Source organism: Oncorhynchus clarkii, chromosome 20, assembly GCF_045791955.1.
Source record: "Oncorhynchus clarkii lewisi isolate Uvic-CL-2024 chromosome 20, UVic_Ocla_1.0, whole genome shotgun sequence".
NCBI lineage: Eukaryota > Metazoa > Chordata > Actinopteri > Salmoniformes > Salmonidae > Oncorhynchus > Oncorhynchus clarkii.
Window position 1 is genome coordinate 73349412 of NC_092166.1, and position 18771 is coordinate 73368182.

Genomic DNA, 18771 nt, shown 5'->3' on the forward strand with positions numbered 1-18771 from the left:
CACTTGATTTCAACATCTGAACAAAGTGGTCAGGCTAGCATACTGTTCAAACAGTTGAAGACACGGGTTCATAACAATTCAACTGTTTTGCCATGTTAGCTGATTTCAGAGATTGTGGAATAATACCTAGATCATATTTGGCTAAACCTTAAATATAAACTGGCTACTAACTAGCACGTGGACTTGTGTTTGAGAGATTGTTTATGAGACCGGTGTTAATTTACTGTAACGCCTGCTACATTATTAGTGAATGTGCATTTTGCATAGTTCTGGTTCAATTTGTAACAAAAAGGACATGTTTATAGACAGACCTGAAAGCCAGATCAGTGATTATTGCAACAACAACAAAAAAGCAGGTACAACTATTTTGATAAAATAATTAAATGATCAGTGGGGGCTTACGGTTTTAAATGCAGTGTATTTTAGCTTTAATTGTACAACAAAGTTTATTTCCATAAAAAAGTACATAAGTAAGATATATCATGAATCGCCCATAAGTTTGAAAAAAAATGTAGATATCAGTTTTAGGCCATATCGCCCAGCCCTAGTGCTATTTGGAACTCAGTGGTGGTGGCATCTGCAGTTGGCACGCAATATGCTGCCAAAGGACAGTTTCCTGAGAGCTGTTACAGTACATTTCAGTGACGACTAGTGTCCAGCTAGCCATGCGTATAGCCCACAGTACATGTCAAACCCTGATGATTTCAGAAACATGCTGTACATCCATAGAGCTTTAAAATGACATATCCTGAATAGATTTTCTATATCTGCATTAAAGATATCAAGATGCCACGGTGTTGGTCTTACAAACATGTAATGTTATGTGTACCCTTATCACGTTAAAAACACAATTGAAACCCCTTCGACTTGGCTCATGTAAGAAAAATTGTGCTATTACAACCAGACTTGAGCATTGAAAATTGTATCCCATCCCTGGTACAGCTCATCAAACTCTTGAAGACCAATTTCATTCAATTTGTACAGGCAAGAGGGATTCCAATCTTGCAGAACAAATAAAATGTAGAACAGAATGTGTGCAAGAAATGTCAGAAATGCTAAATTGACCTATTCAATATCCAGAGAAAGATCAAGACAAGATGGGCGGCAAATCATCCAACCTCTATGAATGGCCACACAACCTGAACCACCGTTACCAAATAAGACCAAGTAAATAGCACTTACCTTAGTGAAGTGTAGTAGATCTTTGCACTGTTGCCCTCAGGTCCGAGTGATTAAAAGCAAGTAAAAAAAGGTGTACTCTCGGTGTGTGTTTTAGGATCTAAATCATGTTTAATCATGTACCTAAATGTAAAATGGCAGTAACAAATATTGATGTACTGCAGGTAATGGATGGATCCGAATCACAGATATCAGAAAATGGTTGCATTTCTGATACAGTGCAGGAGGGAAATGGTTCCTCATCCATTTTATGAATTTATACTATATTTACTTGTGTCTGAGGATATTGTGTAGACTTACCTGTACAAACAAATTTCAATGACTTTCACTGTATCATGCTAATTTATTTTCACAAACACATCCCTTACCTGACTTAGACAGAAATGCTACAGTATTACAGGTGATAATATGAGAATAATTAATTGAGAATGCAAATGGAACACTGGAATGGAATTTCAGTCTCACAATTCCTACAGTGACAAAGGTCATGCCTTCAAACAATGTCATTTTGTTAAACTAATTTCACCCTTAAATAGAGATCAGATACTACAGATACTCGTAAGTCATAAATGATCATTCCCGTTTTACCCCACATGTACATTTTCTCACACACAACCTACATGCTGCTGGGACATCGACATTGTCTTTCACTGACGACTGAAGCCCCCAGGCATGTCACATAACATAATATAATACGTATGGATGAAACAAACAAATCAAATGGACTTCTCCTTTAAATCTGCTTGTCTTGGTGTGATCTGTTAAGGAATCTAATTAACAAAGCAAAGCTGTTTACCTGGAATGCTCAGTAGGGACCTTCGAAGCCAACCTTCTCCTTCCCTTCGCCCTGGGTAGGAGAGGCAAACGGGCAAAGATCAGAGGTCCACTTACCCTCTGTGGAGAGCGGCACAGCAGCACAGCCAGCCAGGATAAGATGCTGCCCAGCCCATGGGGTGCCCAGCCCATTGCCCGCTGCCCACGACACTCTGGTTGGTCAGACACTGGGGCCAGATATAGCCTTCCCCCCGAACCACACCACACTACCCACCAATACGTTGAACAAGATAAATCATTACCGGTGGGAAGGGCTGCACTGGCATCAGGTACCAGCAGTGTAGAGTGGACATCACATGTCCCCCCTTTATGAATGTCATTATGGTTTCCATGCATCAAGCAGAAATGAAACAATCCACTCCTCATAGAAAGGTGTGAGCAGCAACCTACCTTGGGTACCGTGACACACATACATTTTATATAGTAGCAACATAAAACAATGAAATAATGCCAATGGACTTTATATACTTAATGAAATCAGCATATAAGGCCACAACAGACAGCAGACTTGACACAGTCGTATGAGTACATTGAGTTTGAGTAAAAAAAGAGAGGTGAGTACCTTTACTTTTACCTATGATATTTGATGGAATGTTCCATGGTAGAAAGTAGTTTCCAGACAAAAGAGGAGAAGAAGAGGGAGAGAGAAAGGAAAGACATACACCCATAAGTGTCATGGTCATATGGACGGGCAGGGAAGAACACAGAGTGGGTGCATCTCAAATGGAACCCTATTTCATATAGGACCCTGGTCAAAAGTATAGGATTATATAGGGAATAGGATGCCATTTCAGACGCACCCAGAGAAAACACAGAGAGAGGCACGATGGGGTAAATATAATATCTGAGATGAGGTGAGAGATTGATGGAATGCTGGTGTGGGTATGAGGTTAAGGAGGGGTTGAGGGGGTAAAGCACATGTGAGCAATATTGTATTTCCTGCCTTATGGTGCATGCTGGGAAATGAGCATCATCCAGACTGGCATGGAGAAGATGTGTCCTAAATGGCACCCTATTCCTTATGTAGTGCACAACTTTTGACCAGGGGGCCCTGGTCAAAAGTAGTGCACTGAATAGGGAATAGGGTGCCAATTTGGGATGCTGGCAGAGATTGCCTTGAAAATGGAGAGAAGTTGTCAATCATCTAGCTTGCTCACTGTGGCTCACTGACTGGCAGCTAAAGCATTCAAGCAGCAAGGGTAATATAGAGGGGTGTCTGATGTAGCATTTCAGCTACCTAGAGTAGAGTTTCCCAAACTTGGTCCTGGGGCTCCCCTGGGTGCATGTTTAGTTTTTTCCCTAGCACTACAAAGCTGATTCAAATAACCCACTCATCGTCAAGCTTTGATTATTTGAGTCAGCTGTGTAGTGCTAGAGCAAAAACCAAAACGTGCACTCAGGGAAGGCCCCAGGACCGAGTTTGGAAAACCCTGACTTAATTGTACATCACAATTATGCATTATCTTCAGCATGTTATGTTTGATTTTGATGATATGATGTAATTGCCAGCTGAATGAAGATGGGTTTGAAACATACTCGCAAGAAAAGTAGGCCAGAAATTAAAGCAATTTGGTCGAGAAAAAATAAAGAAAACAGATGTGCTGATTTGAGGCGATGAGTCGAGGGAAGTGGGATGAAGACAAAAACGTGTGAAAAGTAATACAAAAAAACAGCAAAGAAAAAAAAAGAACAGCCAGGATGAACAAACCAAACCAAGTCATTCACTGTTGCAAAGCAGCTGAAATGAATGACAGACCAGATCTGAAAAGCAGTTTTAATAGCCCTGAGTACCCCCAGCCAGCAGCAAGAGAACGAGAAGCAGCGAAATAAGTCTTTGTATCGACCACAAAGGGAGAGGGGGCGGAGGGGGGATAATGGAGGCAAGAGTGGAAAAGGAACCGGACCCATACCTTGGTCGCCCATCATCAAGTGCGCCAGACCTTAAAGGGAAACAAGAGCACAGTCAGCAAAGAGACAGGGGATCACGGGTGAGGCTAAGGCTGCTTCCCAAATGACATCCTATTCTCTTTATAGTGCACTACTTTTGACCAGAGCCAGTGCACTTTAAAGGGAATAGGGTTCACTTGGGACGCTACCTAGGTCAAACTGACACACAGGCATCTGTGTCTGGTAGATGCCTGTGGTATTTTGGGAGGTGTTGGGGAGTTGGGGTAAGGGAGAAGGGGGACGGAGAGAGAGGAAGGGGTATAGTCAGACGAGGTTGGGTTAGGGTGATGAGCATGTTTTCAACCAAGAGAGAGGTTGCAATGCATCATCAGTCAGACTTACTAGAGTTAAATTAACAGTAATGATTGGAAGTTAGTCGAGGTTCCATTTGTCCAAGAGGGGGATCCTTTGAGAATGCTCAACCCAGTCCACCTACTATACCTACCAACCCCCAAAACAATGGCCTGACTCCACGATTTAACAACGATTTGAGATGTGAATCAGTCATTGGATCGACATTTCTCTCCATTCAGTTTCAAAGATCCAAACTGAGTATTTGCATGATAATAATGTCAGAAAAATAGATACACATTTGATTGGGCAGGGTCTGGTCATTTTCCCCTCCTTCATGCAAATATTTAAGACACTATTGCAAATAAATACATTATCTGGGCCATAAATTCAGAGTTTTTTCGGTAAAGTTTTATTCAGTTGTTTACTCTGAAACTATTTCCTCCTTGTAAATGGGAACAGACTATTGCATACTTCCCGCAGTTTGCAGAAACCATAAAATGTTTGTTCTATCCCTTCCAAACCATTAACTAATGTAATGTAGTGCATCAACAATAACCTGCAGAATATTTTTTTCAAACCAGTGGGAGAGCCAAGGCACAGTTTGATAGTATAGTAGTAGCTTAAATACTTACCCACTTCTTAACATACATAGCTCAACTTTTGCCCGAACTTTCACTGATATTCATTGATATGTATCTATGAGAGATTTCAAGAATAATAGCAACTGCAATGCAGCAGCAATTTAAGAGAATTTTCCACAATTTCTCATCAGGATGGTGATAATCAGTGTTAATAACAGATAACCTTTCCAGTCCATAATTGCACTATCCCAAACCACACATCTCTCCTGAACCAATTGCCTAGCACATGCTGCAAAAACATCTACTCAGAACCGCAAATGAGAAAAGATATAGAGCCAACTTACCATTTCAGTAGCACATTTTAACAACTTTTCCCCATAACAAACATGAGGAGTAATCTAAGCCATGAAAACCACAGCATGGTTTTAGTGAGTTAAATCATGGTGCAAAGATGATAAAACCATGATAAAGAAAATAGAAAGTAGAATACCTACCTTCAACATGGTTGTCTTCTGCAAGCGGACGGACGGACGGGCGGAAGGAGAGAGAGGAAAAGGAAGACATTCGTTAAGCAGCATGCAGACTGGTACAGGGCCGTTGCATGTCGTAACCATGCAAGGCATCACACATCACATGCAAAGTGCCCCACGTTGTACTGTATTGACAACCCCAGCAGAGGAAAGGTCTTGGTGCTGCAGAGGCCTACTATCTCTTAGCTGTTCAACACAACTGGCTGTGTTTCAATGCTGCAGAGGCTTACTATCTCTTAGCTGTTCAACACAACTGGCTGTGTTTCAATGCTGCAGAGGACTTCTAATCTGTCAAATTTCTGTTAAACTATTTTCTGCATAACTATCTGTTTTGGGGTTTTAGAAAAGCTCTATAAAAATCCCATGTATTATTATTAACGTGACATTAAATTATACTTTCAGTCTTTGATCATATGCCTACCTGGGATACAGGACACAGCTTTATTTAAGCTTGTTAAGATATTGAGTGGATTGCTATGGCCCCTATGGATAGCATTGTTTGTTTTGCTGTTAATGTTAGCTTGTCTGCTAGCTTGTTGTTAGCTTGTCTGCTAGTTTGTTGTTAGCTTGTCTGAGAGCTTGGCTGCTAGCTTGTTTTCTAGCTTGTTGTTAGCTTGTCTGCTAGTTTGTTGTAAGCTTGTCTCTTAGCTTATTAGCTTGGCTGCTAGCTTGTCATTAGCTTGTCACTTAGCTTGTTGAGCTTGTCTATTAGCTTGTCTGCCATGTGCCCACTCTGCATGTACTCTTTCAATCCCATTTACTAGACTGTCTACTGCAACAAAAGAATGGTTATAGGAGTACATTCAACTGAGAGAAAACAAAGTGAGTTAGCAAATGTATTGGCGAAAGCTAGAAAAGGGTATAAAATAAGGTGTAAAGTGGTGTAGACCAAGTAAAAGAGGTGGTGAATAGGGCACATGCAGTGTTCAGTAACAGTGAAAGGGGGAGATTTAAAAAATAATAATAATAATAATTATTAAATTTCACTTTTATTTAACAAGGCAAGTCAGTTAAGAACAAATTATTATTTACAATGACAGTCTACCACGGCCAAACCCGGATGACGCTGGGCCAATTGTGCACCGCCCTGCCCTATGGGACTCCCAATCACAGCCGGATGTGATACAGCCTGGAATCATCCAGGGACTGTAGTGACGCCTCTTGCACTGAGATGCAGTGCCTTAGACCGCTGTGCCACTCGGGAGCAGTGTCTGTCAGCTGATGTATATTTATGTTTGCATGCATGTACACTACTGCTCAAAAGTTTTAGAACACCTACTCATTCAAGGGTTTTTCTTTATTTGTACTATTTTCTACATTGTATAATAATATTGATTACATCAAAAAAATGAAATAACACATATAGAATCATGTAGTAACCAAAAAGGTGTTAAACAAATCAAAATATATTTTATATTTGAGATTTTTCAAATAGCCATCCTTTGCCTTGATGACAGCTTTGCACACTCTTGGCATTTTCTCAACAAGCTTCACCTGGAATGCTTTTCCAACAGTCTCGAAGGAGTTCCCACATATGCTGAGCACTTGTTGGCTGCTATTCCTTCACTCTGCCGTCCGACTCTTCCCTAAACATCTCAATTTGGTTGGATCGGGGGATTGTGGAGGCTAGGTCATTTGATGCAGCACTCCATCACTCTCCTTCTTGGTAAAATAGCCCTGACACAGCCTGGGAGGTGTGTGTTGGGTCATTGTCCTTTTGGAAAACAAATGATTGTCCACGAAGCCCAAACCAGATGGGATGGCGTATCGCTGCAGAATGCTGTGGTAGCCATGCTGGTTAAGTGTGCCTTGAATTCTAAATAAGTCACAGATTGACACCAGCAAAGCACCTCCACACCATAACACCTCCTCCATGCTTTACTGTGGGAAATAAACATGCAGAGATCATTAGTTCACCCACACCTCGTCTCACAAGGACACGGTGGTTGGAACCAAAAATCTCCAATTTGGACTACAGGCCAAAGGACACATTTCCACCAGTCTAATGCCCATTGCTCGTGTTTCTTGGCCCAAGCAAGTCCTTTCTTCTTATTGGTGTCCTTTAGTAGTGGTTTCTTTGCAGCAATTTGACCATGAAGGCCTGATTCACACAGTCTCCTCTGAACAGTTGATGTTGAGATGTGTCTGTTACTTGAGCTCTGTGAAGCATTTACATGGGCTGCAATTTCTGAGGCTGTTAACTCTAATGAACTTATCCTCTGCAGCAGAGGTAACTCTGGGTCTTCCATTCCTGTGGTGGTCCTCATGAGATCCAGTTTCATCATAGCGCTTGATGGTTTTTGCGACTGCACTTGAAGATTTTTTTTCGTATTGACTGACCTTCATGTCTTAAAGTTATTATGGACTGTCATTTATCTTAGCTTATATTAGCTGTTGTTGCCATACTATGGACTTGTTCTTTTACCAACATAACTTGTCACAACATAACTAATTGGCTCAAATGCATTAAGAAGGAAAGAAATTCCACAAATTAACTTTTAAGAAGGCACTACTGTTAATTGAAATGCATTCTAGGTGACTACCTCATGAAGCTGGTTGAGAGAATGCCAAGAGTATGCAAAGCTGTCATTAAGGCAAAGGGTCGCTTTTTGAAGAATCTCAAATATAAAATATATTTGGATTTGTTTAACACTTTTCTGGTAACTACATGATTCCATATGTGTTATTTCGTAGTTTTGATGTCTTCACTATTATTCTACAATGTAGAAAATAGTAAAAATAAAGAAAAACCCTTGAATGAGTAGGTGTTCTAAAACGTTTGACTGGTAGTGTATGTACTCTATGTATATATATATACACACACACACACACACACACACACACACATATATATATATAATATATATAGTAAAATCAATATTTCATTATTAACATTTTCAATATTTATTTTAAGTTTGAACTGAAATATGGCAAATGCAATAATACTTTTTTTTCCACGTGAATGAGGACTGCTGAAAAAGAGAGAGAGTGTGATGGGGAAATCATGCCTATTTCTGGACTTTCACAAAAGGGCAGAGAGAGAGTTGAGCCCATATCTACAAAGTATCTCAGCGCAAGAGTGCAGATCTAGGATCAGTTTAAGCATTTAGATCATAATGACTAAGATTCTATGGACATATCTCAGATCAGCACTCATAAATAATTAGTAGTGAGCAGAGATGTGCTAAAGTGCTAGGGGACATCACCTCACAGTCAAAGTGAAATTAGTGACATGGTGATAAGGAATTTAAAGTAAAAAGAATGTGAGGTCTATCAACACTATCAGAGACTGATAAAGTTGTCATGTCTGTTGCCACAACGATGGCAAACTAGGTGCCCAGCATGTCATGCCATTGCCTCTGGTGGGGAACATTACATTTGGAGGAAGTATGTGTTACAATAAAGCATGCAATAATCATTGAAAGGTTGAGAGGATGTAAAGGCCTCCTAAAACAGAACAACACATTGGTCAGTCAACATTTCTCATCAACATTTAGTTATATAAGTATTATAAGTGTTCAATTAGTAAATCAGTGAAACTGCTGGCTATTACAGATAACAGACGTATAATTCAATTCAGAAGGTCGACTGTAGAAATATTGATACATGAACTTTACAGAAGTGAACACTGGTTGGTTTTTACACTAGTTAAAACAATTTGCATTACATCTGTAATATGTTTTAATCTGATTTATCAATTTAAAGGAGAAATCGTGAGTCATGAGAATGCAAACTTTTAAGATTAGATAAATAATGACATGCAATTTGATTATATAGCTTTACATGTATATAAGTGAATATGAGCTATGTGATAACTATAGAATGAGTAATTTCTTTGTCTGAAAGTACCATGTCATCATGTAGGTATACCTACACATTGGACGTTGGGCCACACAGCATAGCTCCTAGCTCCCATCAGATGAAACAAGTATCCTACCTCTCCTCAATGGTTTCAGGCCCCGATTCAAGCGATTTATTGACCAAGAAACTTACCAGCATATCAGCTCCCCTTCCAAATCAGACACCATGCACCACAACCAACCAATAAAAGTGTGAGAGCAGCAGCATTTTGTGAACAAAATATGATGCAAGTACTGTAATAATGAGGACTTTGTTATGGTAATAAAAGGAAATGTTTGTAATTTCTTCAACTGTAAGCTACATATACAGTACATCTCTGTCGGCATGGTTGGAATGGGCATATAAGGAAATATTGGGCACTTTGATCATAGCCGTGGGAAGTAGGGGAGCTGATGGTGCTGCAGCACCCCCTGAAAAATCAGAATAAAAAATATATTTATACATTTAAAAAATATATATTTCACTAAAGTAGCGCACTCGTCCTTTACTAGTCTGTATTAGCGGACCACCTATCAGCAAAATAAATCACAGCACCCCCACACCCAAACTACTTCCCGCGGCTATGACTTTGTTCACAAAAGGATAGCTTGATGATGAGAAGCACGCTTCCTATTCAAAAAGCATTCTGGGGTGGCAACAAGCTTTGAGCTGGTATGGTGAAGTGACAACAGTAGCGATGAGGAGAAAAGTAATAAAGCAGGGGCTGTTTGCTGATATATCTATACCTTAAAGAACAGCTCTTAATTATCATCCCACAGGAACACATAAACACTTCAAACATTTCACCGGGGTGAGAGTGTTCTCTGGATTGTGACTGTATTTTGACAAGGATAATTTTGATATTTTTAACTATGAATGTGTCATTTTAATAAAAATGGGTTTTTGATGCACAATCTGTCCAATGATTTTATCACCATTTTATTACTCTGTTTCTAGCGTTTCTCTTCCTCTTATATTAGTAATTTCAAAACCAAATGGAATTTCAAAATAAGAATATCACATCCAATGAAATCTGCTTTACAGTAATTTAAGCTTGAAAAAAATGTATGTTGTTTCTTTCATCCAACCGTGTAGTTCTATACACTCTGATAAAAATCTATACATCCATCAAACAAATAGAAAAGCAGGGTCAACGATAGGGGAAAAATCTCCATGGCAACCTATGACAACATCTAAGACCATCCAACAAGTAAAAGCCAAGACAGATAACCTTCATTCAGATTTCTACACAGAATGACTTGACTAAAGCCAAGAGTAGTTCAAATTATGTTTCTACACTACCCAGCTACGTACGTTCAAACCACGTTGAACCGAAATTGAACTTAAAATTCTCAATTCATACATGTAGTTTTATTTCCTGACCTAAACTGTTGCAGATGAATTGCCTTTATATCCTATGTTCACTGTACTATCTGAATGCGCCACATGAAGACAAATAAAAAAAGACTAGGACAAAATTTAAATGTCATCTTACAACCTCTCCTCAAACTAGGGTTCATGACAGATGTCACCATGACACACAACAGGACACTATCCTTACCAAATCTACCCATACAACTATTTCTTTAGTGTAGTACCTTTCTAACAGTGATTCAACTAGGGATCATGTTATGACAGATACCATTTACACCAAACCCCCACCTGTCCATCACACACAGACACACAACACACACACACACACACACACACACACACACAAGTAATATAATAATTACTTTTGGGGATTACGTAGATTACATTTAGTTACATTTAACTGGTTTTAACACACAAACACACACACACACACACACAAACACACCACTTTCTCCCTTCCCAAATCTCCCCAGCTGGTTGATAATCCTGGCAGAGGAATAAACCTGCCTAATCCCCTTGACGAAGCAGCGATCCCACTGCCATTGTGCTGCTAATACCACACAACAATACAATGCACTTCACTCCACTTAGCTCGACTCCCATGCAGAAAACACTATATACATATTGGTATATGACATAGTGCCATGTAGAGCCCATGATTATAGTCAAAACACCAGCTTGTACACAGCTAGTACACATACAGTACACATAGCCGAAAACCGAGCATAACATTGCCTCTCTAGTAATAGGCATACTACTAAATTCATCTGCATACAACATCTGTATCCAATATTACTCTTATTTAGCCTGTACACATACAGCACATGTCCACACACAGCCTGCATTCAAGACCATCTGTATATGTCATTGGATTTAGGTTAAAAGAGTGTGTGTGTGTGTGTGTGTGTGTGTGTGTGTGTGTGTGTGTGTGTGTGTGTGTGTGTGTGTGTGTGTGTGTGTGTGTGTGTGTGTGTGTGTGTGTGTGTGTGTGTGTGTGTGTGCGTGTGCGCGTGTGTGTGTGCGTGTGTGTGTGCATTGGAGGGTATGACATTTGTTTTCACATTCTAAAACATGTGTGCCACTCATTGTACTGCAGACTGAGTTACTATGAAGCACTGACTTACTATGAAGGACTGAGTTACTATGAAGGACTGAGTTACTATGAAGGGCTGACTTACTATGAAGGGCTGACTTACTATGAAGGGCTGACTTACTATGAAGGGCTGAGTTACTATGAAGGACTGAGTTACTATGAAGGACTGAGTTACTATGAAGGACTGAGTTACTATGAAGGGCTGAGTTATTATGAAGGACTGAGTTACTATGAAGGACTGAGTTATTATGAAGGACTGACTTACTATGAAGGGCTGACTTACTATGAAGGGCTGACTTACTATGAAGGGCTGACTTACTATGAAGGGCTGACTTACTATGAAGGGCTGAGTTATTATGAAGGACTGAGTTACTATGAAGGACTGAGTTACTATGAAGGGCTGACTTACTATGAAGGACTGAGTTACTATGAAGGACTGAGTTACTATGAAGGGCTGACTTACTATGAAGAACTGAGTTACTATGAAGGGCTGAGTTATTATGAAGGGCTGAGTTATTATGAAGGACTGAGCTACTATGAAGGGCTGAGCTACTATGAAGGACTGAGCTACTATGAAGGGCTGAGTTACTATGAAGGGCTGACTTACTATGAAGGGCTGACTTACTATGAAGGGCTGAGTTATTATGAAGGACTGAGCTACTATGAAGGGCTGAGCTACTATGAAGGGCTGAGTTACTATGAAGGGCTGACTTACTATGAAGGGCTGACTTACTATGAAGGGCTGAGTTATTATGAAGGGCTGAGTTATTATGAAGGACTGAGCTACTATGAAGGGCTGACTTACTATGAAGGGCTGAGTTATTATGAAGGACTGAGCTACTATGAAGGGCTGAGTTACTTATATCATACTGAAGCATCAAACTCTACTTCATTCACCGACTGTCAAATGTTATCGGTTTGAGTAACTATCATCAAAATCCTTAGCTCAGTGAATGTCCCTCTGGATTTCTGTGTAGCCTAATATTTTGGAGAGAATTAAAAGCTAAGCATTGGTACTTTTATGACCAAAGAAAGGGTCTAGGCCTGGCAACTCCTAACTTTGAACACCACTTAGGCAAATTCAGAAGATTGCTTCTCCCTACACTTGCTTCTCCCTACACTTCATCACATTGGGATAATGACGTTTAAAATGTTAAGTTGAAATGGTGCTGGAATAACAGAGGCAGTGCTCCTGTTGTCTTTGTGCTGACTTGAGGTAACTCTGTTGTTCTATATCAGTAGTTTTTTTGTAAACTGTCGAAAACATTAACTTGCTTGACCATGCTGCAGGTGACCTACACAAATAGCTAGCTAGAACAAAGTGTTAAAAAGATAAATTCATTTAAAAAGATTAAAAGCAATACAAATAAGTTCTCCAGCAGGCATCTGTTTGCTTTGTGGATTTCACTGTACTCTCCGGCTTTGTGATGAAACAAACTAATGTGTAGTTGAATTTATTACGCCATTGTGTGACTGTAGTCTTTTTGTTGTCATGGCCTTATTGTATATCATGGTGGCGTATGAATGGGTTACAGATCAAACAACACAATTATCACATCACAGGTTGTAATATGGCTTATTAACTGTCTTGACTTGGCTTTCTCGGTGACTTGGGGTGGCAGGTAGCCTAGTGGTTAAGAGCTTTGGTTCAGTAACTGAAAGGTGGCTGATTTTAATCCCTGAGCCGACGAGGTAAAAAAATATGTCGATGTGCCCTTGAACAAGGCACCTAACCACAATTGCTCCTGTAAGTCACTCTGGATAAGAGCGTCTGCTAAAATGACAAAAAAATAATTATAATTATACACACACCGCTACTGCCGTCTATAATTTAATAACGCCTGCTAATTTAATTACAACATGTCCTCCAGCTGCGTCATGCCCTGAGACACGTTACCCGTTTCACAGAACTAGCATAGTGCATATTTTACCATTTTCGTTATGAAGACAATTCTCTACAATGTCGAAATAACATAACAGAGCTTTCAAATTCAGTGCCACGGCTGCCGCCTGTGCCTATCATGATGACATGTTGAGAATTAAGCAGGCTTCATTTGCTGTGTAATAACGCAGTCACAATGATTAAGAAATCAATTGGCCCACTTTTTCTCTGTGTACTTTCAAAGATCAACTTAAATGTTTAACATCGTTTTAACTGAGTTAATTACTCTTAAACTCTCAAAGGTAGACTATGAACTTGTTATAATCAAATGTATGTGTGAGTACTGCATAGGTGTAATAGATTGTATTATGTAGACGCATCTGACAAACATTCTCATCGAGCTTTCTTTAAATGCTTCAGTTCAAATAGACATAGCTCTTCTTGACTGATTAAATCGATGGAGTAGATCAGCATTACTATTCCAGGCAGATTGTGGATTCTATCATTGTAATTGTCTGCATAATGTCCAACCCCATATGGGATTTGGATTTGTTTGTGTGTATATATATATATATATATATACACACACAAACACACTACCGGTCAAAAGTTAAGACATACCATATGTGTTTTTCTAAATTTTTACTATTTTCTATATTGGAGAATAATAGTGAAGACATCAAAACTATGAAAAAACACATATGGAATCATGTAGTAACTAAAAGAGTGTTAACAAATCCAAATATATATTATATTTGAGATTCTTCAAATAGCTATGCTGGTGAAGTTTGCCTTGAATTCAAAATTAATCCACTGTACCTGTACCCCCTGTATATAGCCTCGTTATTGTCATTTTCTTGTGTTACCTTTTGATTTAATTTATTTATTCTCACTTTAGTTTATTTGGTAAATATTTTCTTAACTCTATTTCTTGAACTGCTTTGTTGGTTAAGGGCTTGTAAGTAAGCATTTCTCAGTACCTGTTGATTTTTGATAATACATTGCAAATCTCTACTGCAAAGAATTCTTCCACCCACATATACATTATATGGCCTACGCCCACTACTTTCTAGCCACCAACTTTTCTGATCCACGAACAAAGCAGCAGAAAACCTGAAACAAACCACAGATGCATCAAGGGAGAAAAATAGAAGTGACTTAACATTCTCAAAGGTCAATGCCACCCATTCTACCGATTCAGAGAAAATGAATGGATCAATGTGTTGTTAAATTACAATTTAGGCCAAATCAAGACTAATGAGAGTGTGTAGCTCATCGCTCAGCTGTGCAGTCTGGTCTGATCTCCACACACACACACACACACACACACACACACACACACACACACACACACACACACACACACACACACACACACACACACACACACACACACACACACACACACACACACACACACACACACACACACACACACACACACACCATAATGCATCACACAAGACCAGAGGAAGGTTATAGTGGCATGTCTTACGGCCATCACCATATTCCTCATTATCCTCCACAGACCACAGTTAGTGGTGAGAGAGAACGAGGGGGATATGGATGGGAGGAGAAAGTGAGTGAGAAAGAGAGAGGAAGACAGAGAGACAGACAGACAGAAAGAAAGCAAGAGCAGTTAGTGAGACAGAGAGAGCAAGAGAGTGAAAAAGAGAGCGGGGTAATGGAAGGATAAAGAGAAAAGGAAAGCGAGAGAGAGAGAGAGAGAGAGAGAGAGAGAGAGAGAGAGAGAGAGAGAGAGAGAGAGAAAGAAGAAAAGGATGGGGGCCAAGTGACCAGCCGCTCTTGATAGAAATCGATAAGACCCACAGCCAGCTGCAGCTGGAAGCTCGAGGCACGGTGCAGGGTTACATCCCAAATGGCACCCTATCCCAACCTCTATTGAGTGAACACTATGGGATTTGGCCAGAAGTAGTGCACTATATAGGGAATAGGTTGCCATTTGGTACACACACACTTTTTGCACTCACCAGCTTAGTCTGCTGGAACTTTAATGCATTCAGACCAAGCACAATCTCGGCTTTATGTAGCTTATCATTAGCCCATTTGTCATCCCTCTATTGATCTGATGCTGAGCTAGCATGGCTAGATAGCTATCATACCAGTGCATTGAAATCTGAACTAGCATGGCTAAGTAACAAGTGGGTAGAGGGTATACAGTGGCTATCTAGTAGCCCAGTGGTGGATTTAGGTATAGGCGACATGGGCAGCCACCCAGAGCAACGTCTTCCCGGAGGTGGCACAGGGTGCCCGTCCAAATTTTGGGGGAAATGGTGACATTTGCGAGATCGGTTTTCTATCGCTCATTTTCACGTCGTGTGTGGGACTTATGGGTCAATTAACCTTGTCGGGGTGGGTGCCCTGATTCCAGTTTGTGAGCTAGGCAGGCTACTGCCTGAGAAGGTCTCCCACTCAGAAGTACGAGATGGGGAGGGGGAGGTTGACCTCAGGTCTCCCCACTGGAAGTCCGTGGTAGGGGGAGCGGGGGAATCTATCAAATAGAGCACCTCTAACTTTGTACAGTACTAATGCAATTAGTAAATTCCGTCACACTACGAAATACTACCAAATAAACCGCAATTCATTCATAATACTGTGAATATATAGTTTCACAGACATATTGTTGCTTCTTTTTTTTTTACCCAGGGAGCCTTACAAGCTAGAACCACCACTCCAGTACCCTATTCCTCTGTTGTACATTTGTTACATTGTTGATTTTATGGCATCCCTCTGGCTGCAACAAGAGATGGAAAGGCTCTAAAAAATACACTAAAGCAATGGGAAACTGAAAATCCTCAGTGGAAATAGTAACAGCCATTCTACATGTACCGTGTACATGTACCAACAACCGCATGATACATTTCCTGCTGACAGCTTCTCCAATTCCAAAACATACTGTAGGAAGTATGATACTCCCTACTGAATACTGCCAGTTCGTATGTAGCCTACAAACTTGCTACTGCTAAAGTAGCTATGGCAGTATAGTCTCCCAATCCCTATCCCCAATACACTGTGATTATATATTGTATAGTGTACTGCTAGCTTTGCCAGTATCTGGATTTAAATCCCCACTACACTGTTCTACTTTAAGTTGATACGTGGACAATGAGAGCCCATCCGCCTGTCCGGCTTTTTCCACGAAGACGTCCTTTACTCCTTTATCTGCTATGGTCCAGACAGAGGGAATAGTGGGAAAGAACAGATGCACAGAAGAGCTCTCTATTCTTTGACATCTTGTGGGTCGTCCGACCGCCTGCCTGATCCAATGGGATAATCATAAGCAGACTAGCTTACAATTCTAATAACCTTAATCCGAGGGACTGACAATATCTGCGATAGTACTACAGATGTGGAGTTACATCTTGCTTGTTGCAATGCCACAGAAAATAGTCTAAACACTGATGTAATGTTGCCTGGTTGCAATGCATTAAGGAGACAATACAGGATAGAGTATCGTACATTTGGCTATTTCAGCATATTTCAAAGATATCATAAAACATAAGCTATAAATAATTTGCAGCATGCTGCTCATGAAATTAGAGCAACTGGCTTTTCTCTTTTTAAACCACTCAGCCTAATTCATGCAATATGATCTTACTATGTGAGGTTCTTCATAATAGTCTTGTAATTCCACGAGCAGAAATATAGCCCTAGGAGTATAGTCATTATTGCAATATACAAGGAGAAATTACCACATATCAGTTGGATGCCAATGACTATGGGAAAATGGGAATTTCATCATGGGGGTACAGTGTAAATGATCCGTGCTGTAAAAATGACAGACCCAGTTTGAGACCCACCCTTCCTCCTTCCTCTATCATTATAACTACTGATTGTTTTTATAGTGGGCCTGCTGCGTCTACAATAAAATGCTGTATTTACTCTTTCACTGCATACAGTACTCCAACACTCAGTCATATAGAGTGGCTTCCAACCAGCAGCATCAAAGAGCAACGTATTTTTCTGAAACCCAAGAGACACCACACACACACACACACACAGCCAGGGATCTAGCTTTCCTCCTCCTCTTTGTGAAGGATCTCTTTCCTCAGTCTCTCATTATGTGGAGTTCAATCCAATCAGATTCAGATTGCTAGATATAATTACACATGGCTAACAGAGTGAAATTAGTCAATTTTGTTAAACATATGACTACAAACTGACTAATTATTTGAAAGTTTGTTTGTAGGTGAATAATCTTTTTGACATTGATACAGCAAGTGTCAGCATGCTTTAAACTGGTGATTTGCTGCTACAGCTATCCATGCAGTTTACGCTGAGGTGCTGTCCACGGTGCTGAAACTCATGTGGTGGCTAGTTCGATATGTTTTAACACGTGCATGTTGCAAACTATAATTTGGTTCAACCATTCATAATTTTAACAAAGGAATGAAATGTGTACATGTTGTCTTACATAAGCTATTTCTGCATGTTACAATACATAATGCTTACATGAGAAGATGCATCCATCACAAACAACATAGTGTATAGCTCATGGTTTGTGTATTGATGGTTGTAAGGGTGGTTACGGGTAAGACAACCCTCTCATGAAAAAGCGTTGTCAACGAGCTTTACACACACACACAAACTCTCTCTCTCTCTCTCTCTCTGTCTCTCTCTCTCTTTCTCTCTCTGACAGTCAAGTGCAGTTGTATTTAATAAAACAAGGCAAAAAAATCCTCAGGGAAAATCCCTCTAATCTTTTCAATCCAATATCCTGTAGTCTGTGGGATGGATATATATCTCCCTGAGAGAGAGGGAGAATGAAAGAGAGTGTGACGAGAGACAAGAGAGGGAGAGAGGGGGGAGAGAGACAGAGAAAGAGAGAGAGAGAGTAGTGGTAGTGTTTAAGTGGAGGGAACAGCAGGAAGCAGCTTCCAGACAGACAGAATGACACTTTCAGATCCACAGGGACACCAGACAGACTGACACACTATCTATCTGCTTCTGCAGCCTCACAGAGGAGCCAAGGATTAATGATTGGATAGGCTGCGACTCTTAAGGTACATTCACAATTTGGACTTGAAATCAGACACTCAACTTGAATCATTTAAATTTTGCTAACGTGTTTTAACATGTTGCTTTAAAGAACAGTCATCGAACAGTGTATTAGGTACACCAACTTAGGACCGGGGCGGAACCCTCTTTGCCTCCAGAACAGCCTGACTTCTTTGGGGCATTCTACAAAGTGTCAGA

The 18771-nt window shown here is 40.2% G+C and overlaps 1 protein-coding gene across 11 annotated transcripts in view; it reads right to left on the minus strand.

Moving 5' to 3' along the window:
- LOC139376886 (neurexin-1a-like) overlaps positions 1-18771 on the minus strand; it is a 574009-nt gene that overhangs the window by 532244 nt on the left and 22994 nt on the right. For 3 of the 11 annotated variants that reach the window (XM_071119864.1, XM_071119861.1, XM_071119860.1), the window contains exons 3-5: positions 5330-5347; positions 3924-3953; positions 1976-2026 (exon numbers count right to left, since the gene is read on the minus strand). The exons of 2 other annotated variants lie outside the window; for them this stretch is intronic. In XM_071119864.1, the coding sequence (XP_070975965.1) occupies positions 1976-2026; positions 3924-3953; positions 5330-5347 (99 nt within the window). Of the gene's footprint in view, positions 1-1975; positions 2161-3923; positions 3954-5329; positions 5348-18771 lie in introns of those variants that run through there. 6 more of the 11 variants (XM_071119862.1, XM_071119867.1, XM_071119863.1 and 3 more) reach the window with 4 other exon arrangements.